General features: G+C 40.2%; 4 protein-coding genes across 13 annotated transcripts in view; 2 read left to right on the top strand and 2 right to left on the bottom strand.

Annotated features, from left to right (window-relative positions):
* Positions 1-10,351, top strand: part of mrtfbb (myocardin related transcription factor Bb) — an 80,094-nt gene extending 69,743 nt beyond the window's left edge. For 8 of the 9 annotated variants that reach the window (XM_020610526.1, XM_020610528.1, XM_020610529.1 and 5 more), the window contains 12 exons: positions 484-539; positions 650-725; positions 954-1,115; positions 3,205-3,386; positions 3,804-3,947; positions 4,657-4,892; positions 5,214-5,346; positions 5,461-6,366; positions 7,055-7,165; positions 7,333-7,464; positions 7,558-7,618; positions 7,711-10,351. In XM_020610526.1, coding sequence (XP_020466182.1) covers positions 484-539; positions 650-725; positions 954-1,115; positions 3,205-3,386; positions 3,804-3,947; positions 4,657-4,892; positions 5,214-5,346; positions 5,461-6,366; positions 7,055-7,165; positions 7,333-7,464; positions 7,558-7,618; positions 7,711-8,174 — 2,663 coding nt within the window. In that variant the 3' untranslated portion in view covers positions 8,175-10,351. The remainder of the gene's footprint in view (positions 1-483; positions 540-649; positions 726-953; positions 1,116-3,204; positions 3,387-3,803; positions 3,948-4,656; positions 4,893-5,213; positions 5,347-5,460; positions 6,367-7,054; positions 7,166-7,332; positions 7,465-7,557; positions 7,619-7,710) is intronic. The other variant, XM_020610527.1, reaches the window with a different exon arrangement.
* A 3,048-nt stretch (positions 10,352-13,399) lies between these two features.
* On the bottom strand, positions 13,400-15,322 carry snrnp25 (small nuclear ribonucleoprotein 25). Its single transcript, XM_020610515.1, has 5 exons — positions 14,956-15,322; positions 14,513-14,603; positions 14,231-14,336; positions 14,042-14,116; positions 13,400-13,961 (listed from the first exon to the last, which is right to left on the bottom strand). Exons 1-5 carry the CDS (start codon positions 15,163-15,165, stop codon positions 13,904-13,906), a joined length of 540 nt encoding a protein of 179 aa, XP_020466171.1. The 5' UTR covers positions 15,166-15,322; the 3' UTR covers positions 13,400-13,903.
* Positions 15,323-15,533: 211 nt separating this feature from the next.
* polr3k (polymerase (RNA) III (DNA directed) polypeptide K) lies at positions 15,534-19,946 on the top strand. The gene is made up of 3 exons (XM_020610452.1): positions 15,534-15,804; positions 15,957-16,044; positions 17,953-19,946. The coding sequence occupies exons 1-3, from the start codon at positions 15,694-15,696 to the stop codon at positions 18,078-18,080; spliced, it is 327 nt and encodes a 108-aa protein (XP_020466108.1). The 5' UTR covers positions 15,534-15,693; the 3' UTR covers positions 18,081-19,946.
* Positions 19,088-25,507, bottom strand: part of cdip1 (cell death-inducing p53 target 1) — a 9,185-nt gene continuing 2,765 nt past the window's right edge. Inside the window, exons 2-5 of one of the 2 annotated variants that reach the window (XM_020610453.1) lie at positions 23,307-23,456; positions 22,537-22,662; positions 22,023-22,284; positions 19,088-20,942 (exon numbers count right to left, since the gene is read on the bottom strand). In XM_020610453.1, coding sequence (XP_020466109.1) covers positions 20,831-20,942; positions 22,023-22,284; positions 22,537-22,662; positions 23,307-23,382 — 576 coding nt within the window. In that variant the 5' untranslated portion in view covers positions 23,383-23,456 and the 3' untranslated portion in view covers positions 19,088-20,830. Of the gene's footprint in view, positions 20,943-22,022; positions 22,285-22,377; positions 22,663-23,306; positions 23,457-25,507 lie in introns of those variants that run through there. The other variant, XR_002275713.1, reaches the window with a different exon arrangement.

Below are 25,507 nucleotides of genomic sequence, written 5' to 3'. Positions count from 1 at the left end.
CAACCCTGGGCCTGGCTCCAGGGTGGGGCCCCGGCTGCGCCATGCCAGGCGACGTCACGGTCCTTGATTTTAATCTATTCATAAAGGGCTTTTGAACCACTCTTAGTCTGACCCATCACCCAGGACCTGTTTGCCTTGGGAGACCCTACCGGGGACATATAGCCCCCGACAACATAGCTCCTAGGATCACTCGGGTACTCAAACCCCTCCACCACAATAAGGTGGCGGTTCAAGGAGGGGTTCACTAAGTGTATTATTTGTCTTTGTTGCTGTGATGACATTACATTAGATGCCTCCTATCAATAATCGGTTTGTCAATTAAAGGTAAAGGTCATAACGGCAAAAACAAATGGTTGGAAATATTAAGATGAAGAAAACACCTAAATCAGAAATCATGTGAGTCATGGAAGAAACTGTTTGCTTGTGTGTGGAAATACCATGACTGAGAAAAGTTACAGATGTTACTGATTCACCTTTTCACAGCTCTGAAAACACCCACAGCCTTCCATGAAAAGATTCGCAGCCTGGAGAGAGCCAGGGTAAGACATCAGCTGATGTCATCAGCACTACACCATGCATGATTGTGTTACCCTGAGCTGTGTCTAAATTATATTCCCATAATATTTAAAATGTTTCATTTACTTAACAGACTGGGAACTTCTTAAAGCACAAACTCTGCAGCAGACCTGAGCGCTCGGAGTTGGTTCGTTTGCACATCCTACAAGGTATCCATCTTCTTGCGTGTTCTTACTGTTTTAATAAGACAGATGAGTAAGGTGGTTATTCATTTAGCTGCATTTTTGCCCCGCTTTTATTTGCTTTACAAAGTTATAACCAGATAAATGTCTTCGTGAGGTCTGGCTGAGACTACAATGAGTCTCCCCGACAAAGCAGTTAAGAGGCTGACTGATGCTGGCCCGATCATAACTATTGAATGTATGTGTGTTTATCAGAGACACAGGCTGGGCCCTCCCTGCAGGCCACACAAATGAAGCTGAAGAGGGCCAGATTAGCTGATGACCTCAATGAGAAGATCGCCCAGCGGCCTGGACCCATGGAGCTGGTGGAGAAGAACATCCTGCCTGTTGACTCTGGCATCAAAGAGGTCATCAATGGTAAATACTCAATACTGCTAAATGACCTGAGGCATTCCAGTGTTTTTCTATTTGCTCACTAGGTCCCAAACAGTTAACCACTTACTGTAACAGCCACAGAGCTAACTCAAGCCAGCACTGCAGCACGTATTAATGTTATTACAACCCCAAATCAGAAAAAGTTGAGACGGTATGTAAAATCAAAAGGAACCAAAAGGAAGCCCTATGTCAACAGTATCTAGAAGCACCATCGACTGCTCTGGGCTCAGAGACATCTGGGATTGACCATCACGCAGTGGAAATGTGCATTTGTTCAAAATAAACATTTAAATTCTGATGCCTGCAGTAAACATTCCAAAAAAAGTTGGGACAGTTGCATTTCAGGACCAGTAATGAGGTAAAACAATGAAATGATGATTCTATTTGAAACAAGTGATGTCAACAGTTGACCGCAATGAGGATTTGGTAAAAGTGGCATCCAGGAAAGGCCGAGCCCTTTAGGAGCAAAGATGGTCTGAGGACCAACAGTTTGACCACATACTGTATCTGTGAGAAAATTACTGAAATGTTTAAAAACAATGTTCCTCAAAGAAAGATAGGAAGGATTTGGACATCTGGGATGGACCATCACGCAGTGGAAATGTGCACTGTGGTCAGATGGGTCAGTATTTCAGGTCTGTTTGGAAGGAATGGACACCGTGCGCTCCAGACCAAAGACAAAAAGGACCATCCAGACTGTTACCAGCAACAAGTCCAAAAGCCAGGGTCTGTCATGGTCTGGGGTTGTGTCACTGCCCTTGGCAAAGCTAACTTAAACTTCTGCTCTATTAATGCTGAACAATACAGAGAGATTTTGGAGCAACATATGCTGCCTTCAAGATTACATCTTTTCCAGGGACACTGATGCATATTTCAACAAGAACCTCATAGTGCACATTACCAAGGCCTGGCTGTAGAGGTAAAGCATGCGAGTGCTGGACTGGCCTGCCAGCGGTCCTAGGCTGTCCCCAGTAGAGAATACATGGTTCATTTTGAAATGCAACTTGTGTCAACAAAAACCCAGGACTGTTGCTCACCTTAAGACTTGTTTGCAGGAAGAATGGGACAAAATTACACCTGATGCATTTAATCACTTGGTGTCCTCAGTGTCTAAATATTTGTTGTGAAAAGGAACGGCAGCATCACACCGTGGTAAACATTTTACTGTCCCACTTTTGGAATGTGTTTCAGGCATCAGGATTGAAGTGTGTTTATTTTGAAAAAAGAATAAAATTGATCACATCAGATAATGTGCTGCTGTTGTCTTCAGTGTAAAACAAGACACAGATGATTTACACATCAATATTTTCTGTTGTAATTTTGAGTTTACATACTATCCCAACTTTTTCTGATTTGGGGTTGTAGTTATTATTGCATTCGAGGGGAAAGAAGCCGGAAGGTCCATCAGCTGGATATAATGACCTGCCATTATCTGGTACTGAAAAACTGCTCAGCATTCATTCTTTAACCTTTCACTCCTTACCAGAATTACTCAATATTTATTCCTGTACGAACTGTTTGGCCATGCCAGCGGCATGGCTCTTGGGATGGCAGTGTCACTCTGTTGGATTGGATTCACACTAATATACAACATCTCCACAAATGTTTGATGTATTACCATTAAATTTCATACAGACATTTATGAACTGCCAAAGATGAACTCTGATGACTTCGGTGCTCCCCAGACATTTCCTCCATCGCCAACATGAAGCTTTTTTTTGTGAAATATCTCAAGAAATGTTGGAAGGATGGTCATTAAACATAGTACAGACATTCATGCCACTCACAGGATGAATTGCAATCATTTGAGGGATCCATTAACTTTTCATCTGGCGCCATCATCAGGTCAATTTTAATTTGTTGCTTCTGTACATCTTTACTGTGTTACCATGTGTATGTTCAAGTGACGGCGCCTTCACTCTCTCGTCACTGGTAGCTCGAATTTTCATTTTGTAATCAGGTATACGTACCAGCAGCCTCCACTGTATGCTTGTTTGACAAATCCTTCCTGTCAGTTTGGATTTATTCTTTAATAAGCTGTACTTTCTTGTGTTTGATCCTGGCCCTAAAGGTTATAAGGCACATTCCTGTAAGACACCTGATGTTTACAAATTCGATGAGGACAGCAGTGATGCCTTATCACCAGAACAGCCTGCCAGCCAGGAAACTCCCAGCTTCACCTCAGCCTGTGTAAGGGAACCAGGAGGGACTGAGGCCACCTCCACCTCCTCTCAGTTAAACTCCCCCGTACAGGTACACCTGTACCTTGTAATATCACATTTGTAAAACATATACTGTCCATGTGAAAAGACGAACTAGAGTCTTAAAATTATATACTGTAATTCTTTAATTAAACTGAAAAAACATTTCATGCTTTAAGGAAGTTTCAACACTACATTTAACCTCTGTGATGTTATTTACTGCCATTGGTAGAATTTGTCACTTAAGAGAAAAAAAAAGTATTTTGGGAACTATGTTTTTCTTTTTTATTAATTTATTTTTTATCTTTATTCAGACACCATGTGCTAATGTTTGTCATAATCTGTTACATATTGTACTCATTCTTTTATTTTCCTGGTGTTTATCAACCTGTTTTTGATTATAACTGAACAGCCTCTTTGTTCTTACTAAAGGGATCATGTGCTTTCTGTTTGCCTCTGCTTTCCTTAGCACTCCCCTCTGCCAAACTCACTGTCATCATCAGATTTAGTTAACCTTGTTCCTACTAGTGAGCACCAAAGGAATCCACGAGCATCTACACCTCAGCCAATCACTGTTTCTTCCAGTGTTGCACCAGTGCCAGTTCTTGTGAAGGTGGGCAATTTTTTTTAAGCAAAGCCATTTGAAGGTCTTCATAAACTTTAAGTAGCAGTGATTTTTTAAGGATAAGTCCATTTTGTTTGTAATCAGCTGACATGAAATGGACCTCTGGCTTTTAACCCTTTGTCTCTCTGATTTACTGACTGTGTTTTTCTCTTTCCTTTGTAAATGTGATGTCATTCTGAAAATCACATTGATTGAGGGGTAATTTGAAAGAGTAACCTTCTTCATTCAGGCTCCAAAAAATCTAAGCTAAAAATCAAAGGATAGGAGAGCAAAAATCACTTGTGCATTTATCATAATATATTTGTTCATTGGAATAAAAAAGGAGAATGAGTTTCAAAAACTGGAGGGTGTGCTTGTTTAACTCAGCTTGAGTTTCTGGTTCATAGCGAGAACCTGCCGCTCTTTTGCCAAGCCATTTTCATGTGTATCCTGTAATTTCAGGAGGCAGAACAATAAAGGTTACATTTCCATTACCTGTTTCCTCATCCTGCAGTTCTCATCAGGTGTCAGAACAATGTTCTACTTCAGTTCTTTAAGCTATAACAATCCAGTATCAGTTCCAAGTCATGTAGTGTTGACACTGGCAACTGTATTTCCTGATAGACTGGACGGAAATCAATCACGGGGATCTAATATCCCCCACATGGTCCTCTGAGGTTTTACATGCCCCTTTTCTTTGTTGTGTTGTGCTCTGCAGCAAAGCCTGCCCAAGCCACTCGGTGATAGGAACCGCAGCAAAAAGAGCAAACCACGGGTGAAAAAGCTGAAGTACCATCAGTACATTCCCCCGGACCAGAAGCAGGAGCTTAGTGAAGTGCCGATGGACTCTGCGTATGCCCATCTGCTGCAGCAGCAGCAGCAGTTTCTGCAGCTCCAGATCTTAAGCCAGCAACAGCAACATTACTGCCAAGGCGTCCTGCCTGCCACACTAAAGTATGTCTTCATTCAGCTACACAAACACTCTCTTTACACAGCCAGAGACCAGGCTTTGCTCAGCCACTGCCTACCTTTATGTGTATGGGCTAATAACTTTGTGTTGAGTTCATTACTCAACCAGCTGAAACAACACTAAAGTTTTTATTTTTTATTTCAGTTGTAATTTTATACTAACTCTGGTTTTAGAGAAAATGAAATTTATTGTTGTCTCAACTATTTAATGGTAGCTGCTCTGTTACACAGAAGCTGTTGCTTGTGAAAAGTGGATAATATTTGAGGTTCCCCTTGTCATCTGTACTCCCTGTCCACTTTTAACAGACCAACAACTGAGGTACAAACCAGCTGTTCCAGTGTTCTGAGTGGAGATGTTTTGTCTGCCCCTGTGCAGCCCTGTCACACTCAGACAACCCGCAACCTGGATCATTTACCAGCTAATCTGGATGAGATGAAGGTGGCACATTTCTGCATGCATATAGTTTGACTACAGTATATGCACCTCATGCATGTTGCAGAGGAGCTCAGCCACATTTCTGAGATATTCTATGGCAACCTTTTATCTTTACAGGTTGCTGAGCTAAAAGTGGAACTGAAACTCCGATCTTTGCCTGTTTCGGGGACTAAGACAGATCTGATAGAGAGGCTAAAGCTGTACCAGGAAACCTCTAACATCCAGACTGCTGCTGTCGTGGAGACAATGGCTGTCACAGCAGCCTTGCAATCTGAACACATAAAGCTGACCCCTCCTGTGTCCCCTGTAACCTCCAAGGTGTCCAGTCTAGGCATAGAGGACAGTAGTATGGCAGACAGTCCAGCAAAGCTTTCACGTGCTCTCTCTTCAGTTCACACTGCTCCTTGTTTGAACTCCCCACAGAGAGCTGTACAGGAGGAGTGTCCCACAGAGACAAGGTCCTATGAAAAGGACTCTGAAAAAGACAAACGTCTGCATGAGAAGCAGCGTCAGATTGAAGAGCTGATGAGGAAGCTGGAGCAGGAGCAGAGGCTGGTGGAGAAGCTGAAGATGCAGCTGGAGGTGGAGAAAAGGATTCAGCAAGGTGATTCTGTGCCCCAGCTCAGCCCTCTTCCTCCCATTCAGGTCAAAGAGGAGAAAAGAGGCCCCTTGGACTGTTCAGAATCCTGTAGCTCTCCTGGTCTGCCAGTGTTGGTCAAACAGGAAGAGGCTGTAGAACAGAGCCACATAGCTCCTCCAAAACAGTTCATCATCAGCCATCAGGCCAACAAGCAGTCTGAAACACTGCAGTCTGTCCAGGCTGGAGCTCAGATCCTCCCTTTTGGCTCCCTTCCTCCCTCGACAGTCACTATCCAGCTCCCTACCAGTGGCATCACATTACACACTACTGTAAGCAGCGCAGCCCCAGGCCTCATCCAGTCCACTGGACACGTGCCACAAAAAACAGAGGCCTCAGCAGAACTACAACAGCAATGCAGCGCTCACAATCAGGCATTGACAAGGGTAAGATAACACACTAATGGCTACACAGTCTGCCTCCTTATTAGCCATCACTATCATCTGTGGTAGTTTTCCTATGAACTAGAATTGTATGTGATTGCCCATAACTGAAATTTATGTGCAGCTAAAATCCTAAATTCAGTTTTCTGTGCATAAATATGGTGCAGTGTGCAGTGGCATTTCCTAATATACATGTGTAATCTCTCTAACAATCAGTTAATTGAAATCTACTCACATCAAAAGAAGGCCTGTGGAAACATGGGTTGCTGGAGCAGGTGCTGAGTGAGAGCTGACTGTAGCACCATACTTGTCCGCTGTCACCCTTCTGTTCTGCTCTGAGCACAGTACGCAGACCGAATTAGCAACAGAAACCACAGCTCAGTGCTGTCGTGAGTTGCACTGAACAAGTGCTGGAACAAGTGCTTTAGCTGAAGAGGGCCCGGAGCAATTCAGTTCCATTTAAGTTATTTTGCTTATTAAATGCAGGTGATCCAGAGCAATTTTCCCTTGGATTTTCACAGCTCCCAGCTACATGTCCTATCCTCTGCTGCTCTGATACCTAAGCTGAAGTAACTTGCTGTGTTTGTAATGCATTACCTTTCCATACATGTAGCAGAAAGTATTTTACCTGGTCACATTAGAGCATTTAATAATACATGCCTCTGGCTAACTTGTCTAAATTTATCTGCAGATGTGGAGGATGGATACCACAGCAGAAAGCATACTCAGCACATTCCCGGTGGGTGGATGTTCTGCAGGAGCTTCCTCTAGCAAAGCCGTCCCTAAAGGGCAGATTAATAAGGTAGATTGTTCTTTTGTTCAATTTCTTTCCTTTATGTAAAGCACTTTGCAACTACTGTTTTACTTATTTATTTGTACAGTATTAACTGCATTTGAACAATGGTTTGTATCAGATGTTATCTGGTTTTTATTTGGTGTAATGGGCTGTTGTCTTTTTCTGTTAAATAGGCTCCATGTCCCAGCCAACCACCTTTGATCTTGCCTCAGTCAAAGTTCACAAACCATGTGTCAAAGTGTAAAGACCCACCTCGCTATGAGGATGCAGTAAAGCAGACACGCAGCATGCTAAGAGTTGTTCAGGTAAAAAAATGAAACATCAGTGGACTACATTGTTCAGTACAGTATTCTTTTAAATTGTTACTACAGTTACTTGTCTTTTTTATTTCTCTGCAGGGTCCTACTGCAGCTAGCCAACAGATGGATGACCTGTTTGATGTGTTGATTGAGAGTGGTGGTGAGAATTACCAGACTTTTTTACCACTGGTAGATTAGGACAACATAATGATTTATGGATTCTCAAACTTCTTGTTATGCCCTTTTTGTCAGAGATCTCTCCCTTCATCAGACAGGATCCACCCAGTGTGGACAAGCCTCTTCCTGTGACTTGCAATGTAACCACTCTCCCTGTCAGCATGGCTTTATCCCGCCCTCCGCCTGTGGTACAAGTGGCCCAGCTGCGTGCTCTGCCCCTTAACCCTTCGACCAGCTTGACAGCCCTGACCTCAGACACCCAGCTGGACACCCTCCTGGGTACTGACCCACAACCACAAACAATGAAGCTGATGGAGGAGTTACACTCACCCATAGTCTCCATGGAAGCGGGCTTTAATGAAAACACACCACCTTGTGCTTTGACCTTGCAAAACACCACCGTGGATAATATGGATTGGCTGGACCTTACTCTGTCTGTGCCAGCAGAGGGAGTCAACCCTTTGGACATGTCAGCACCAGTGGACGTCTACTCCTCTGACTTCCTGGACTCTCATGAGCTGCGCCTGAGTTGGGACTGAGTGATGTCAAGGTGAATTCTTGCAACTATCAGGCCATTTCAGATAAACATAATTTTTTTTTTAAACAGAGCTGTTGGATGTTTGTGCAGCTCTCTTCGGCTTTTTGGTCAGTTAAGTCAGGTCAGTAATAAAATAATCATGCAGTGTCATTTTAGAAGTTGGTGCATTGCTTCCTTTCAGGTCTTTAAGCCCTTTGATTATCTGGGGAAGCTGACATAAGGTCGGACTGGTACTGACAGGTTGAGTTAACAGTGGAAGTAGCTTTTAAGCTTTCAGTCTTAGGTTATGCCACTGTTTTGTCCCCTTTATGAATATACATAATTGTATTGACCATGGAAATAGGAGAACAAGCAGAAAAATGTCCTGGTGTAGGACTAATGGACAAATTGCATGTAGCTAGTTCCTTTGGCCCAGTCTTGGAATGATTATCACTAGCAAAACATACTGAAGACACACAACTGCTAAATGTTTATTTCTGGAAATACTTTGAAAGGAGAGTGGAACATCTAGCACTGCCATAAAGTCCAGCAGACCAACTCTTACGGGGTTAAAACTAAGTTAGGTCAGCTCAGTTCGTGGTTAGGTACAGTGCCAGTCAAAAGTTTGGACACATTCCCATTCAGTTCAGTGGGAAAACATGTCCAGACTCTTCACTGGTGTATATTCAAGACTTGTAAGTATGACAGGCTGTAGCAGACCATGACCTCTGTGCATTGTATAACAGAGTAACAACAGACAGCATTCTTCAGCATGATCCACTATTCATTTGTATTTCTTTTATACTGAAATAACCATAATGCATTACAGTGGATTTCTATTCTAGTGACGTGGACACAACACCAACACAACTACAGTGACATCTGCTGGCTTGAATGAACTTGAGAAAGTAAAAGTTGTTTTGGTTTCTGTGACACTGAAAGGTCATCTTTAAAAACAATGCACTGCTTGATAATGGTTGGGTGTGTTTGAATATTTTGGTCAGTGTACTGACTGTGTTGTTTTGTTGAATTATTAGAGATTCACTGTCTGACTTTGCAGAACAGCATCACTTACAAACTCACCTGAATGTGGAAGGAACTGCTGTGAAAAGCAATTTTGAGGTTGTTCGTTTTTGTTTCCTCTCAGTGCATTAGTGCCTCATTTGACAGTCCAAATGTCAATTATGTGCTGGAATGAAAAATATTTTGTCTTTACTATAGTAGTATAAGTCAATGCCAAGATACAGGTAGATGGTAATGCATAGTTTGTATGCCATAGGTTTATATGTTGTGTATTTATAGTTGAAGTCAGAAGTTTACATACACTTAGGTTGAAGTCATTAAAACAGATTTTTTTAACCACTCCACAGATGTCATATTAACAAACTCCCGTTTTGGCAAGTCGGTTAGGACATGTACTTTATGCGTGGCACAAGTCATTTTTCCAACAGTTGTTTACAGATAGATTATTTCACTTATAATTCACTACATCACAATTCCAGTTGGTCAGAGGTTTACACACACTCAGTTGGCTGGGCCTTTAAACAGCTTGGAAAATTCCAGAAAATGATGTCATGGCTCTAGAAGCTTCTGTTTGGCTAATTGACATCATTTGCATCATTAGGAGGTACCTCTTTTTTTGACATCATGGGAAAATCAAAAGAAATCGGCCAAGACTTCAGATAAACAAAACTGTGGACCTTCACAAGTTTGGTTCATCCTTGGGAGCGATTTTCAAACGCCTGAAGGTACCATGTTCATCTGTGCAAGCAATACTATGCAAGTATAAACAGCATGGGACAACAGCCATCATATCACTCAGGAAGGAGACGCGTTCTGTCTCCTAGACATGAACCTATTTTGGTACGAACAGTACAACAGTACAAGTCCCAAAACAACAGCAAAGGACCTTCAGAAGGCACTGGAGTAAACCACAGTATAACCAGCCCTATATCGACCAAACATGAAAGGCTGCTCAGCAAAGAAGAAACCACTGCTCCAAGACTGCAGTAAAAAAGGCAGACTACCTTTTGCAGCTACACATGGGGACAAAGATCTGTCTTTTTGGACAAATGTCCTCTGGTCTGATGAAACATAAACTGAACTGTTTGGACATAACGACCATCTGGAGGAAAAAGGGGGAGGTTTGCAAGCCAAAGAACACCATCCCAACCATGAAGCACGGGGGTGGCAGCATCATGTTGTGGGGGCTTTGCTGCAGGAGGGGCTGTGGCGCTTCACAAAATAGATGGCATCATGAGGAAGGAAGATTATGTGGATATATTGAAGCAACATCTCAAGACATCAGCCAGGAGGCTAAAATGATCCCAACTGGCCAAAGACAGGGAATGTTCATAGGATTAAATGTCAGGAATTGTGAAAAACTGAATTTAAATGTATTTGGCTATGGTGTATGTAAACTTCTGAATTCAATTGTATGTTACCTTTTATACAAATGTAGCAGTTGTTTTGTAAATACAGAGATTATTTTTGATTTTACAGTCTGCTTATGAGCATCCCTACTATGCCATTCACCCTTTAGTGCTTCTCATTAAAAAACTATACAAAGAAAGGATTAAATTTATAAGAAGACTAGACCAAACACCCTTAATAAAGAGTTAAACCTGTCAGTACTACACTATATTGAAAATCATACTGAGCATTTTTTTGTGTGAAAGACCAAATTGTCCTACAAATCTGCTATAAGACACAAACAGCCAGGTTATGAAGTCAGCAGCACTTGCCCCTACTGACATGTGGTAACACACAAATGTTTGAGTTGACAAATATTTCTCCTTGACCACTGATTTGCAGTGTTGCACAGTGTAAAGTGATAATGATTGTAGTGAAAACATTCACTACAGTAAACTCTTCAGGAGAGTCATGCTGGTCAAACCCCAGTTCACCATTAGGTCAAGGTCCAGTGTCCTCTCAGTCTGAGCCTCAGTCTCTTGCTGTGTGCTTTCCTCTCAGAGCCTTTTAATGGTTTTAATTGTTGTTCGACACCTAGGACACCTGTGTGTGATAGATTTGAAACTATCCATGCAGAAGGGAATGAGGCAACAACCAGCCACACACCTGCAAAAAAAAGGGAAGAGGCATGAAGTTAAATGTCAGCAAACCTGGAAGCATATGCCAGTGAGTGTAACAGTAATGACATGAAAACAAACTGGGCCCACAAGGTCTGATTATGTTGTCATGCAAATCATTCTGCAGGATGGAGGGGAGGGTTGCATACCCAAGCATAGCTGTCAGGAAGCATATCGTCCAGGTAGTGCTGCTGACAGTAGTAAAAGTCTCTGTGATGATGAACTGCTGACACTCTGGGCACTGTGTCCTGCATGGATGCAGTGGTAGGTTTTCCACACCCAGAATCACTATAGGGGCTGTGAAGAGAAAAACCATAATACTATGTAGACCAAAACGTTTATATTGTAAACGTACTTAATAAGTGAATGCAGTGAGATTTGCTGTTCCATAGTTTTGTTTTTGTTGGCTATGCAGGTTCACATGTATGGAAGGTGACTAGGGCCACTGTAAAAACATTTTTACACTTTTTTCCTCAGAATTCTGTATGTACAGTATATAACACTAATGTTATGTAGAGATGCAGGACTGCCAGAAGTGAGGGCTACACCCTTTTTTAGAGGAACTAGAATGAGCATTTGTGCATCAGGGCCTCACCAGGAGTAGTAGGTGGAGCCTCAACATAGAAAATGTCTGAGCCAGTGGCAGGAGCAGCAGGCATAATCTTCTGACTGGATGTGGAGCTAACCTCTAACAAGGAAGAAAAGGGTGGTTACAAGACAAAAGTATGACTGAGTCACAGTTTGCTGCAGTGAATAAGGATTCACCTTTCAGACTATTCTTTTTAGCTTTGGTAATTAGGATCTTGTCATGGCTTTTTAGGAGTTCAGCCTCCCTTTCAGTCAGTTGTTTGTCGTCAATGCTTTTGATCTCATCTCATACTGATTTGAGGCTGCTTCCTCTGGCAAAATAAAAAAAAAACATGCAGTACAGCATAGCAGAGACACTGAGGAATGACATTTTGGTTTATAATAAGTAAAATACTTAGCTACTTTACTCTCTCTCTCTCTCATTTTCTATACCACTTAGTCCCGAAAGGGGTCGCAAGGGGGCTGGAGCCAATCCCACCCAGCATCGGACAAAAGGTGGAGTACACCCTGGACAGGTCGCCAGTCCATAGCAGGACTGCTACTTTACTATGAAGTGCTAAATATTTCTCACCTTTGGTTAGAAATTTCACATATTTGTCCAAATTCAGTACAGTTTCTCAATTCCTGAAAGGATTTTTTGCCTTTGAGTGAAAAATGTTTCAGCTCTCTGGATATTGACTTCAGATCGCTGTGTGAAGAAGTCATGGCAAATGCTGCAAAGCCTGACAAGAACAATTGGTAGATTGTTTCCCATCTATGTGTTATGCAGTGTAAAATAGAGCTGAAATACGGCATGTATTCTATATACTATGTGTATAGAATGGAAGTATGGTGAAATCACAGAAGTATGTTACTATAAAGATATATTCATGTGACATTTCTTATGAGGTGACCTCCTCTCAAAATAAAGACCAGTATTGAACATCAGGTGTTCAATACTTCAATAACTTTTTTTTTTTTTTGCTAATACACTTGATTTGGCTCCAGCCCCACCCCCAAATATTTTAAATATTAACAGGAAAACCTATTTACAGGTTTGTTTGATTAATTAAATGTTCATTAACTGATGTATCACAGGTAGTGTCTGGACATTTCTCTCCCATGTGAAATATGAACTAGTGAAAATTTTCAGGTTTTAAAACATTTAACACAAGAACTGAGTGCACGGTCAACAGTGTTACTTTGCATCTCTGTACTGTCAGCAGTACATCAAGTCCTAAATTAATGTAAAAAAAAACAAACAAAAAAAAAAAACCATGTTGATTGTTTATAAAATATGATCAAATGAAATGTTTCTGTTCCTTAAAAAAATCTCTAGTTTAAATGTTGAGTCAACAAAAGTACCAGAACATTAAGTTAAACCTGTAGATAAGATACTGGAATTAGCTTTCATAACACTTTCATACCACAATTCTCAAGTCCAGTGCTTGAGATTTGTATCTGTCAGCTGCACCGTACACATTACTACATAGTAAAAAGTTTAAACACTACTCACCAATAACTACTAACTTCACACAATTCCATTTAAACTTTATTAAAGGGAATAATGTCAAAGAAAAAGCATCTTCATTACCTGACTCCCCAAGCTGCTCCAGTGGGTCAAGCACATGCAACATTCAAACTAGGTTGACAAGGGCATGTAGTGTTCACACCAGGAAATATTCAAAACATCAGGTTATGTTTACATCTGCCCTCTCTGGAAAGTGCCACAGACTGCTCTTGTTGAAATACAAATTCAAATGAAGCAAAAGTACTGTAATATATTTCAATATTTCAGACCTGTTTAAAAAAAAATCACTGCACACAGGCAGTATAAGGGAGGACCAACATCCAGCATTCCAGATATTTATTTACATGTAGCTTCTTTAAGAAGTAGAACAGTTTGTAAAGGGAATTTCTGGGTAAATACTGTATTTGTATTTATGATGCATATAAAGATATTCGTGTCAAGGCTGTCCCAAATAGCAGTTTCATATAATGATGAATACTTTGTCACAGTTAATTTTAAGCCAGAGAGACTGCTACAGTCACGCCAGTACACACTGCAGGAACCGGTGGTTTTCCCCCCAGAGCCTCACTTTTTCCTCAGTCTCTTCATGAATGACACTTCATCCCTGTTCCTGATCCCGTAGCTGAAGAAATAAACAAACGGTCAAACAGTGTAGATGATAATAGAATCACTGTTAAATTAAGTGATCATTTAAACACTTACTCTTTAAGCCTCATTTTGTCATCTTCAAGCTTTTCCCCCTGAAATACTAAATGATAATTTCTCCAAACATATCTCCTGTAAAAGATAGGACACAAACACTGAGAATGTAGCAAATAAGATTAAACATTTTAGCATTTTTAAAATCCCTTTTAAATTCTCGTGTTCTTATGTGTGTGTGTATTTATTTACCAGCTGACATGTTTCACTCCGCCTTCACGTTGTTGTTTCAGCTCCATGAATCTGCGAATAGCCTTTTTCAGATCAAGGACAGTAGCGTTTTGCACCACCACTATGGCTTAAGGAGAAACATTTTCCCACAAAAAATAGTTAATAAAATGTTAATAAAAATCTAGTTATGAATATATAATAATAGCACTAGAGAGTGTGTAGTGATGTCCACACAAAGATAAAACATAACATGTAATCAGAACACACATATTCTAAATGGAAATTAAAAAACTCAGAACTTACGCATTATTTCACCATCCGCCTTCAAAACTCTCACTGTCATTGCCTGTCCATACTCCAGAGCAATTTGAGAATTTACCTCCTCTAGAGTCACCTAAAAAAGATCAGGTTTCAAGAACATTCACATCAGTGCTGACATTGACACAGAATTTCTCATAAACACATGTTCAGTGCATGTGTTTAGATGTTGTTCTACTTCACCCCAATTGCTGAGGAGGTAGCTTTCATTGTCCAACCATGGGTTAGTAATAGTGGTCATACAGTTGAAAACAAAAGGCACCCACATGCTCAAATCTAAGTGTTTGCTCCTTTTCTATTATAATTATATCCTTGTACATTGATTGTATTGAATTGCAATTTGAAGAACACCTTTGTATTAACTGCTGAATTCTTTAAACATTAGCCATTTAATTGTGTATAGTCTGTGTATATGGTGGACAGAACACCTGAATTGGTAGATCACAGAGTAAAGGGTCCTGCACAAGTCGAGCAAGTCCCTCCTCGAAAATGTCCAGGATCTCTGAGTGAGGAAGAGCCTCCTCGTCTTCCTCGTCTGCATCTGGAGCTGCCATCTCTGTCAGGTTCTCCTTCATCACTTCTTCTTCTTCTTTCACAGTCTGTCCTCCTCCAGCAGTGTTCTGACTCAGCTCCTCCATCCTCCACCGCAACCGTGATCCAACAAACAGCCCTTGCTTATTCGAAACTAAAAGAACACAGATTTTAATGCTTTAAAACTAACTGATGACAAACACTTTGAACTTAAACTATTTCAGTGCAAACGCCCATAGATGTAGAGAAAGGATGTGTTCAATGCAAATTATACACCGGTAGGACAACGTAGCTCAGTATACATTGGTCCTCTTAGTGAAAATAAATTTTTACTCATATTAATAATTTTTTTAAACACTCAAATATACTAGTAAATCATTGTTATTGAATTACTGTATTATGTTTGGGTATAGTTGTTATTTTAATAGAAAGCCACTCGATCTTTCTATCTTGTTTCCTCCCGGTCTGTAAAAATGGGAGCACCTGGTTTGAACAAGCATTCTTCCGCTAGTCCACAGCCCTCGAAGTGTTGGTAACAGGAACACTAAAACAGCGATTTTTGTGTAAAATAGAGTAGTTACATCGTTTTTGTTGTTTTGATTTGGAACTATAAGTATATATATTTCTTGGATAATATGCTTCTTTTTTGTCCAACCTGTGGAAATGTTTTAATTGTGGAAGAAGGACAGAGGTGCATGAGATTCGCTTGTAACACTTGTCCCTACGTACACAACATCACAAGAAAGGCGAGTTAAAGTTAACATAACTTACTTTATGCCATGACAGACATTATGTTGCTTAAATGTCATGTCTTAAATCAGTTGATTTCAAGATATTGCTCCTGGCTTTACATGTGGATAGTTTATTTTGTGTGAAACATGTATTTTCTTTTATACAGGTAAATAACAGGAAGTATCCCAAATTAAAAGAGGTGGATGATGTTCTTGGTGGGGCTGCAGCTTGGGAAAACGTGGATTCAACTGCTGGTATGTCACATTAAATCAGCCTCAGTATCAGACATAATGGTCCGACAATAAATTCTGGGTCCTTTTACTTAGAAAATGTAAGTGTAAGTGGTTGTGTGTCAACCCTAAGCACCAGTTATCTTTGTTTTTATATTAGTTATGTTACCCTTAAGATTTTATACCGCCTGTCCACATGTCCATACGACTTCCTTTACTTTGTAATTCATACATTTATATTGCGGAATAATTTGCGTCCACGTGTTGTGGAAAGCTAGGATTCACCAAGTAGAGCAGTAGTGGTTGGTTGTAGAGGTTTTATTGGTAGGTGTAGTTGTTCTCTGAGAGATGAGTTGGGAATAAAAGGGCCGACACTAAGGTCTTATCTTTCCAACTTTTCACCGGCGACAAGAACACGTGACCAATCATCATGCAGTTTGCTGGAATGGTGCAGCGAAAAAACGCAATGTGTATCATTTAGTTGCTTAGTGTTGAATGTGTAAATGTTCAGAACCTAGGACAGACTGCTGTATGCTCATGTGCGTGTTTCTGGAGGAGAAGAAACCTAAACCACTGGGGCAAAGATAGGCAAGTGTAAAACTAGTAGAGGAGTTGGACTTGTAAGATCTGACATATGTGTGTAACATGATTGTTAAATTGAGGCAAACTGGCAAAGAAGTATGGGCTTTTTAACAAACGTTTGATCCATGAGATAACATTAGCAAGCTAACATGAGGTTAAAGAGGAGTTTAGGCTGGTTTATTAGAGTGATTGTCAAGACAGGATGGATACTGGTTGATTGCAAGAATCAGAATCACCTTTTTTGGCCAAGTATGCCCAGGCATACGGGAATATGATGATATAGAGGCTCTCAGTGTGCTTTTGTAAGGCAGCAAAAGGAAATACAGGTGTGTGTATGTATATATAGCTGGGTATTGACCTTTAATACTTGTATGGCATTGATCAAATTACTTCGACCAAGTATCAAAAATGTTTTGTCATTCGATAGTAAATTTGAATATCTAAAGAAATTCTCATAAGCGTCGGTGAGCCAATGCCTTGCCAATTTATTGATGTTAATATTAACAGAACTTAAGGTTGTGGTAAATAGGTTTACTTTTTATGAAACTGCTTTGAGTGCACAAAAATGCAGAGGAATATATATACACACACACTTGTGTGTTTATTGGAGATTAGAGGCAATCAAAGAGAATAAGGGAAAAAAAACAATATTTATATATACATACATGTACCTTTTGGCAGCAAAGCTTCAGATGGATATATACAGTAGTTAGATTTCCAGTTTATTGCACTGGGGCGATTGCTGTGTCCTGTCACACAAGCATGGAATAGCTGTTCATTAGAGTGATGGCACAGGGGAAGGAACTGTCTTTGTGTTTTATGATATCCACTACCATGTAATTTTTATTTAAAATGCAGATTATCCAGATGTTTATTATTCAAAACCTCTATCATGAGATATGAAATTCTGATGTTCTGAAATGTCCCTTGATCCCACAAGGTGTTCATTATTCTGCATGCACCATTTTATTTTATGTAGTTATTTGACTTTATATAGCCTTTAACCTGTGGGCAGATTGTACAGTACAATGTATAAGGTAAGGGCTGAATTTTATCAGATTAAGTATACATTAGACTTGGCAAATAAGATCTGCTCTGTTTATATTACTGTTCTCACTAAAGACAGCAAGTATTCAGAATAAAGGCAGCACAAACAAGCCAATTTGAATTTATTATGTTGCTCTTGGAACTGTTTAGTGTCCTAATTTGGATCTTAATCAGATGAGCGTTTACAGCTATACTGCCTCATACATGACCTATATATGTATTTTTACATAGCAAACCAAAAGTGTCAACCCCAGAAGTCCGTGCGACACCAGACAGACCCTTTCCATTTGTATCCCTTTACAGAAACTTGTCCTAAGTGTGAGCATCCACGGGCATATTTCATGCAGATTCAGACCAGATCAGCAGATGAACCGATGACTACTTTCTACAAATGCTGCAATACCCAGTGTGGACATCGATGGAGAGACTGACACCTTTGGACTTTATGTATTCAGTGCTTACGTTACATAGATTACTCCCCACATCCCTTGACTTAAACTTTTGAGCCTTTATTTATTGCCAACAGGCTCTGGTAGTTTTTTCTTTGTGTAGGCACAGCTGAAGAAACTTTACCTTTAGTCTTTGCTTACATTTACATGTATTGTTCGCTTTATAGGCATAATTAATTTTCCAGCTAATATTAAAATGAGTTGCAGTGAGAAAACATGTTCAGATTTTTATTAATAAAATAGTACCTGTATACAATAAATTTGGACTTGCATAACTATACATATCACAGACATTTAGAGAGCAGTGCAGACCACCATTATATACAACAAAGGCATACAGTACCTTGTATTAACAGTTTAGTGCATAATAGCCTCAGGGAAACAAAAAAATCAAATGCACATGGAGTCAAGGAACTAAGCAGAGAGAATTCTTCTTTTTGAGTGGCTCATGCAGACACACATAGCATTTGGTGAGTGAAGGTGAGTGGTAGATCAGGCATGCTGTGGTGAAACAGTTGTCACTTCATTGTTAGTATTAATCTCAGTGGAATGATACTGTCATTTACTTGAGTATTATTCCTAGCAGAGAGGTTACTTTTTTGTAATTGCAATATTAGACATCTGTATGGCTATCTAACATGCATCTAAAACAGTGTTATGTCATGATAATACCACCACTGTTATTTCTGTTTTAATGCTATTTACATGTTTACTGCAGCACCAACATTCAGCCAGTAGTGTGAGTGAAAAGTGTAGATGTTGCACAGGGCTCTGACTCAACATAGGGCCAGAGAGGACACCAAATTACTGAGATGCCATGCAGTAACAGTAAAGCCCTCTTTCTGCTCTACTTTAATTCTACTATAGTCTGAATAAGTGTGTGTATGGTGGGATTCACCGAGTAAAGGCACAAATTATAACAGCTTTTTCCCCACTTCAGATTAGCTGAGGTTACTGGTGTGAGTGAACCTATCAGAGAGGAGAATGAATTTCAATTCGAAGTGCTTTATTCTCAAAATTAAGTACACCATGGAAAGAGGGCACTGATGCCTAACAGGCTAAACTGAAAGCACTGAACATGTTGTGACAGCTGACTGAAGCCCAAAAGATTAAGAACTACAGCAAGTTAACATCAACCTGGGGTATTTCCCAAACAAGCAAGCATCTCTTTTGTTGAGGTGAAAATTGTTAATTTGTTCACATTCAAGAAGGGACAATGATAAAAGGAACAATTAGGCTCTGTTAGTGTTAGAACAAAAGTATCACACATGGACAAATGTTCACAGTTCTCAATATTAACTTGTTAAAACAGTGGATAAATTATTTGAAAGAGAAAAAAAAAAACTAACCCAGCACATCTGACTTTAGCATTTGCTTCTGAACAGTATTAACTGATGAATTCAAATAGTGACCATTTTCAGAGTTCTGCGACCACCTATCAACAGCCCCCCTACATCTTCTAGCTCAGTGAGAGATTTGTACATTTCTATACAGGAAGGAACAATACTGAAAAATATATACAGTAATTGTGTTAACTAATAAGAAAACCACACTTGGAATTTAAAAGGGCCACACAACACAGCAAAAATGAGAAAAGCCTGTCACTACCAGCAGGAGGGGTTGTGAGCTAAAGAATTTTTTTTTATCTGCTGTATTTCCCCTAAAAGCGAGTATAAGGACTTTATAGTTAGTACAAATTTTACTATTGTTACCTTCCATTGTAGAGATTGATGGAAATTAAGTTGTGTTTAACGGCATCACCAGGAAAATCAGTTGGCCTGTTCACATGAACGTAGTGATCAAATCATATGTTAACTATGGCTTGGTAGACCTATAAGCCATTCACAATAGCAGCAATGATAAACAACAATGATCATGTGGCACTCACAATATGAAAATGAGCTGTAGTGTGTCCCTATATTTATAAAGTATTTTACTTCAAACAGCAATGCGATACCCTCGGGCTCAAAGTACAGTAAATGACCAGATAAACTAGCTTGCTGCAGTATCACACCATAAAGTAAATAACCAGCGTTCAGGCTACCTTATGTAGCCAGTTCAGGGCTAACCTATTGTAAAACCTAGTAAAGTCTCATTTTAAAATGCCACGCTGCACATCCCATCATCTGGTGTTTAAGCACCCTATCCACAGCTATTAACAGCGAGCCATAGCAGATGTAGCTACAGACAGGCATGCACGCACGCATGTCTGCTCATACATCGGTTGTGGCTGCTGTTGAGCTCTGTTCTACTGGCTCCAAAAGTGCTCAGGACAAATACATGAATTCAGTAAAATCATTTTTCATGCTTCTGAGTCAGAAGGAAAACAAATACAAAATATAGATGTGTGAGGTAGCCATTACAGCTAACTGCATAGGAATATACATGCAGGTCAGCTGACCTGATGATCAGGTGATAATCCTATGTACTTAGCTGAAATGGCTACCCCAGGCTATCTGCATCTTGTATTTGCTCTCCAGAAATAAGCATGAAAAATGAGTTAATTGAAATCATGTTTATTCTGAGCACTATCCGATGCTAAGCAGTTGCCCTGGTGACGCTGTTTAACACAACTTTTCATTTCCCTGAATCTCTGCAACAGAGGTAGTGACAGCAATAGAGTCACTATAGCTATAGAGTCACCATGCTCACCTTTAAGGGAAGCAGCAAGTAAAAAAAGCACAAAGTGTAATGTATGTGCATGTAGATGTCTGGCACACAGCTGCCGGTGGTTAGCATAAACGTCTGTATGTGCAAATATAGGCCTTACAGTATGGGCAGGTGTGTGTCACATCCTTGAGGTTATCCAGCATACAGGGAAACAAGCAGCAGCCAAGATTACACCTGAAAATAAGGAAGAAACAAAATATTAAGATGCAAAGTCAGACTGCTGCACATGGTTTTACACACTCAATACCCTGGTCTGAATGAAGTGAAGACAACTACATGCATTACTATGGGTATAGAGGTCACAGACATGATACACATCGACTGAAACACAGAACGTCAGTTCCTTTTGCTTTGCATGGATCACATCACAAATAGGTACACTTGCTTTGCATATAACCTGGTCAGTGAGAACAGGCTACTAGTGTGGACAAACTGAAAAGGCACGATCTTGGCTTGGAGCCACAATGTATGTTTCACTTACATTTCAGTATTAAAATAAACTATTATTTTGCTAAAACACACTATTTTATAAATAAAAGGAATTGTGTACTTGAGAGCTGTTACTTTCAAGTGTTACACCCTTTAGTCTTGTGTGTGACACTTTTGTAAAGCAGAGGGTTTGAGGCCAAGCAGAACCTTCGACAAAACCAAACAATGAAATGCTGTTATTTAAAGGATATGACTAGTAATTTTCTATATTAATAGTACACTGCCTGGCCACATTGTCGCACCTGTACAATTTTATGCACTGCAATGCAACACTTCCGCCTTAACATTACATTATATTCAGAGATGTTCATAATAGTCTGATCTTCTCATGTATGGAGCTGGGGAGGACAAAAATATAGACACACCTCTGAATATAATGTACAGTACAACACCACCTTTAACTTTCACCTCAATAATAAACATATAATTGAATTTATACATTTGACAATTTCACCAAAAACAAACATTACGAGCTTCATAAACACAGATGTTAAGGTGGAAGTGTTGCATTGAAATGCATGCAATTATAAATGCATGCAATTATATACAGTAGGTGCGACTATTAATGTGACCAGACAGTGCATTTTCAACAACCCCCATACAGAGACTAAAACCAACATCTCCAGACTGGATGAGCTCATTATGAAACATGTGAACTGACTAAATGTTAAAAATTAAACCATACAGGGGGTGAAGTAAGCAAGAAAATGACGGGCCTTATCCTTCAATCAGACTGTATCAGACCTCTTTTCTGCTTCTACTCACCCTGCAATAAAGCAGAAGAGGCAGGCGAGTGTGTTCATGAGGCCGATATCGTGTGAGATACGGGTGATGATTGGCTGCTGACAATGTGGACACAGAGTCGTCACTGGTGTGGTCTTGAACATTTCTCTCTGCAGTACAGTCAGAGTGGTGGCTGCTCCTGGAGGAGCCAGGACAGTCGCTGTGTGACCACCCATGTGGACAAAATGACTGGGATCCGGGCCCATATGTCCTGGCATCGGGTGATGGTAGTGACCGGGTGGACCTGGCACAAACAAAATGCAAGCATATATATAAAATTGAACTAACTGGACTCTGGCCACTTCATACTCTTTGATTTGTCAGCTCCTACTCACCAAGACTGAGGCCAAGTCAAAGTAAACAAGTCCCAAATATTTTTCTGAGCTGCTGAACTAAGCCTAAGTTAAAATGTGAGTAAATATTTCATTGGGTGGCCAGACACTAGCTAACACATTAGCCCTGAGAACTTTTTATGTGGCAGTGTCTCTGTCAGCACCTTGCGGTGGCGGGGGCATGGGCATGGGCCCCTCTCCAGGGACATGTGGAGGAAGGAAGCCTGGCTGTAGGGCTTCATAGGGTGGAGGACCATAATCTGGAGGCAAGGGCTGTCCCTGTGGAGGAGCTGTTCTTACAGGAAACATGTAAAAAAGGAAAAACATGACAGTTCTACACAGGTCTGAGCCAGATAGAATTCATATTGCAATTTCCCACTTTAGATCTAAGTACAAAGTATACAACTGCATTCATAATAAATTCCTTCAAACTATATATGTTGTTTGCCTCTGATGTTTTCTGCATTAATTGCTGATGTGGTTCGACCCATTCAAGTTGCTGTATGATGCCTGCAAATGCTGCATCACTGTCATGAGAGTCATTCACAAAGATCAGTGCAGCCCACGTGTGGCTTGAACTTAGGTTAAGATTTCAATTCGGTGTAGTCAGTTTGCACTGCCTAGTCTTGAGATCTCACATTTCACAGCAGACGATTTTCTTCCTTATGAGAGTTTTGTGATGAGTGAATCAGAGGGGTGTTTTTCAACACTGGGACCATTTTAAAGTCTCCCTCATGAGAATTTACTCAAGTCACAATGACTAAAACTGGGTGTCAATAGGCATGAAAATTGAGGAAGGAGGACTGAAACTACAAAAAGATGCGGCTAAATAAAACATTTTTGTAATTAAGTCAGGAGATGGAAACTGAATCTAAACGCTGTATCTGTGTGCTTATTAACATTCAACACAATCATGCATGTTTAGTTGAATTACCAGGTTGTCCATTTTTATCCTCGAGGAGTGGGGCACTGGGACCTCCAGGGTATGGAGGAGGAGGATCACTGGACATGCTGGCCTGATGTCTGCACAGGGAGAGGGGTTGGACACGGAGCTCCTCTCACAACTCTACTGTGGACTTTCACTCTGTGAGAGTAAAATAAACATTCATAGTTAAGTCCTGTGGTTTGTTCCTCTGTGGCACAAACTTGCTCAAGTCATGGGGTGTATCCGCTGATTTGTCTACATACATGATGTTTTACAAAAAGCCTTTTTAAGCAGTTTTGTGACTTTAAATATGGATTGAAGGTGTAAATTTTCCTGCATTGAATCAATCAGCTTTACTGGCCAGGTGTAAAGCAGGTTGTTTGTTGGAGTTTACTGTCTGATAGTATTAACAGTAGTAATAATAAATCCATAAAATGGTGATGAAAGAAGAAGAAATGGGCAATGACATCAGGTGAAATGAATGTTTAATTGTAGGATTAAGCAATCTGATCCAAAATTTAATTGCAGGATTAAGCAATCTGATCCAAAATAAACAGTTACGGGCGAAATCATAGTTAAATGTTCTTGTGCCATTATTAGTTTTACAGTTGATTTTTCATTAAAACCTAAAAATCTCATTTTTGTTGTGGAATTATTTGATGTAACAACCATTTATTTTGGGCTAACTACAAATTTCACTATGTTTTGACATGATAAAATATGTTGCTACTAAAATCAGTTGACAACCCAGAGTCTAGAGTGATCATCTCAATGATCACCAGCACAGCACTAAAATCCATAAAGAAAATTAGGGATTAGGATGTAGGCGATTTGGAGGCCTGAATGAAATGAAACAAAACTAAAACAACCACTTAGAGAAAATAAAAAATAGCTGGATTTGAGGTATCTTTTCTAGGCTTTTATGTTCATGTCAGCACTGTTATTTTGCTATAATTATATGACAGAGTTGCAGGAACATTTAAATACAGCTGAATAAAGCAGTGTATCTGCATAACAGCTGGGAAACCTGTTTGTTGTGGAAGTCAGTTTTAGTTCAGATGAGGGTGCTTTCACACCTACAGCGTTTAGTTCGATTGAATCAAACTAGAGTTCGTTTTCCCTCTTGGTGCGGTTCGTTTTGTCTGGTGTGAACACGGTAATCGCACTCGAGTGCGCACCAAAACAACCGCACCGAGACCCCCAAAATGAGGTGGTCTCGATCCGCATGATCTAGCCAAACTGTACGACTTGGTTTAAGTGGTAAATGCAAGTAACGTAATACAAAATCATCAGGGCGAGGCCCAACCCGCGTATGTTGACCTCCAACCTCTCTTGTCACAGAAACGTGGACTTTCTTCCTTTACAGTTTTTCTCTATCGCTTTCATTCATTTCTCACAACAGAACTGCATTTCTCAGAACTACTCGTTCAACCGTCAGATTCTGTTGTCAGTTGTTCACATCATATCAGCAATTTCTTGTTGTTTTCATCAAATTGCAATTTCCTTTGGACAACATGCAAATGGTTCTGTACATCTGTCAGCTGTTTTTGACAATTCTTGTTGCTTTTGTCCAGCTGTGCAAAATAACTTGTCCTGGTTCTCAGCTGAAATGTCACAACCACCAAACCAATTAGTCTTTTTTTCAGGTTGGAAGTCTGTACTATCAAAATGAGTGAACATGTTCTCAGAATTGTATGTCTGTACAGATTTCTACAAAGTGTGAGTAGATGTTTGCTAAGAAATATGTCCAGAATTGAGAAATTGCTCTCAGGTGAGTCTTCACCTTCGTTAACGAAGAGAACCACCTCACAACTTCATATACTTGGATGAGGCTGGCTTCAACCTGGCCAAAGGCAGAAGGCGTGGTAGAAATCTAATCGGCCAGAGAGCTACTGTTGATGTCCCAGGCCAACGGGGAGGAAACATCACTATGTGTGCTGCTATGTCAGACCAAGGTGTGCTAGCTCATATTCCTATTATGGGACCGTACAACACACAGCATCTCCTTACATTCTTAGACAATCTCTATAAAAATGTCATTCCTGAAGATGAGAGGGACCTCAATCGAGATGATGTACCAAAGTATGTAATAATTTGTGATAATGTCAGTTTCCATCGCTCTGACAACATCAGGCAGTGGTTTGTCCACCACCGCAGGATGCTGATTGAATTCCTTCCACCCTACTCCCCATTCCTGAACCCAATTGAAG

This window comes from Monopterus albus, unplaced genomic scaffold (assembly GCF_001952655.1).
Source record: "Monopterus albus unplaced genomic scaffold, M_albus_1.0 scaffold105.1, whole genome shotgun sequence".
Lineage (NCBI taxonomy): Eukaryota > Metazoa > Chordata > Actinopteri > Synbranchiformes > Synbranchidae > Monopterus > Monopterus albus.
Note: the sequence above shows the minus strand (reverse complement) of the source record. Positions and strands in the feature narration are given on the sequence as shown.

Excerpts from the sequence above, each read along its gene's own strand:
- polr3k (XM_020610452.1), top strand. The coding sequence starts at position 15,694 with ATGCTTCTTTTTTGTCCAACCTGTGGAAATGTTTTAATTGTGGAAGAA. Across the intron at positions 15,805-15,956 it reads TACACAACATCACAAGAAAG|GTAAATAACAGGAAGTATCC; the intron begins GCGAGTTAAAGT and ends TCTTTTATACAG. Across the intron at positions 16,045-17,952 it reads AAACGTGGATTCAACTGCTG|AAACTTGTCCTAAGTGTGAG; the intron begins GTATGTCACATT and ends ATCCCTTTACAG.
- snrnp25 (XM_020610515.1), bottom strand. The coding sequence starts at position 15,165 with ATGGAGGAGCTGAGTCAGAACACTGCTGGAGGAGGACAGACTGTGAAA. Across the intron at positions 14,604-14,955 it reads TCTGTGATCTACCAATTCAG|GTGACTCTAGAGGAGGTAAA; the intron begins GTGTTCTGTCCA and ends GATCTTTTTTAG. Across the intron at positions 14,117-14,230 it reads GGAGTGAAACATGTCAGCTG|GAGATATGTTTGGAGAAATT; the intron begins GTAAATAAATAC and ends TATCTTTTACAG.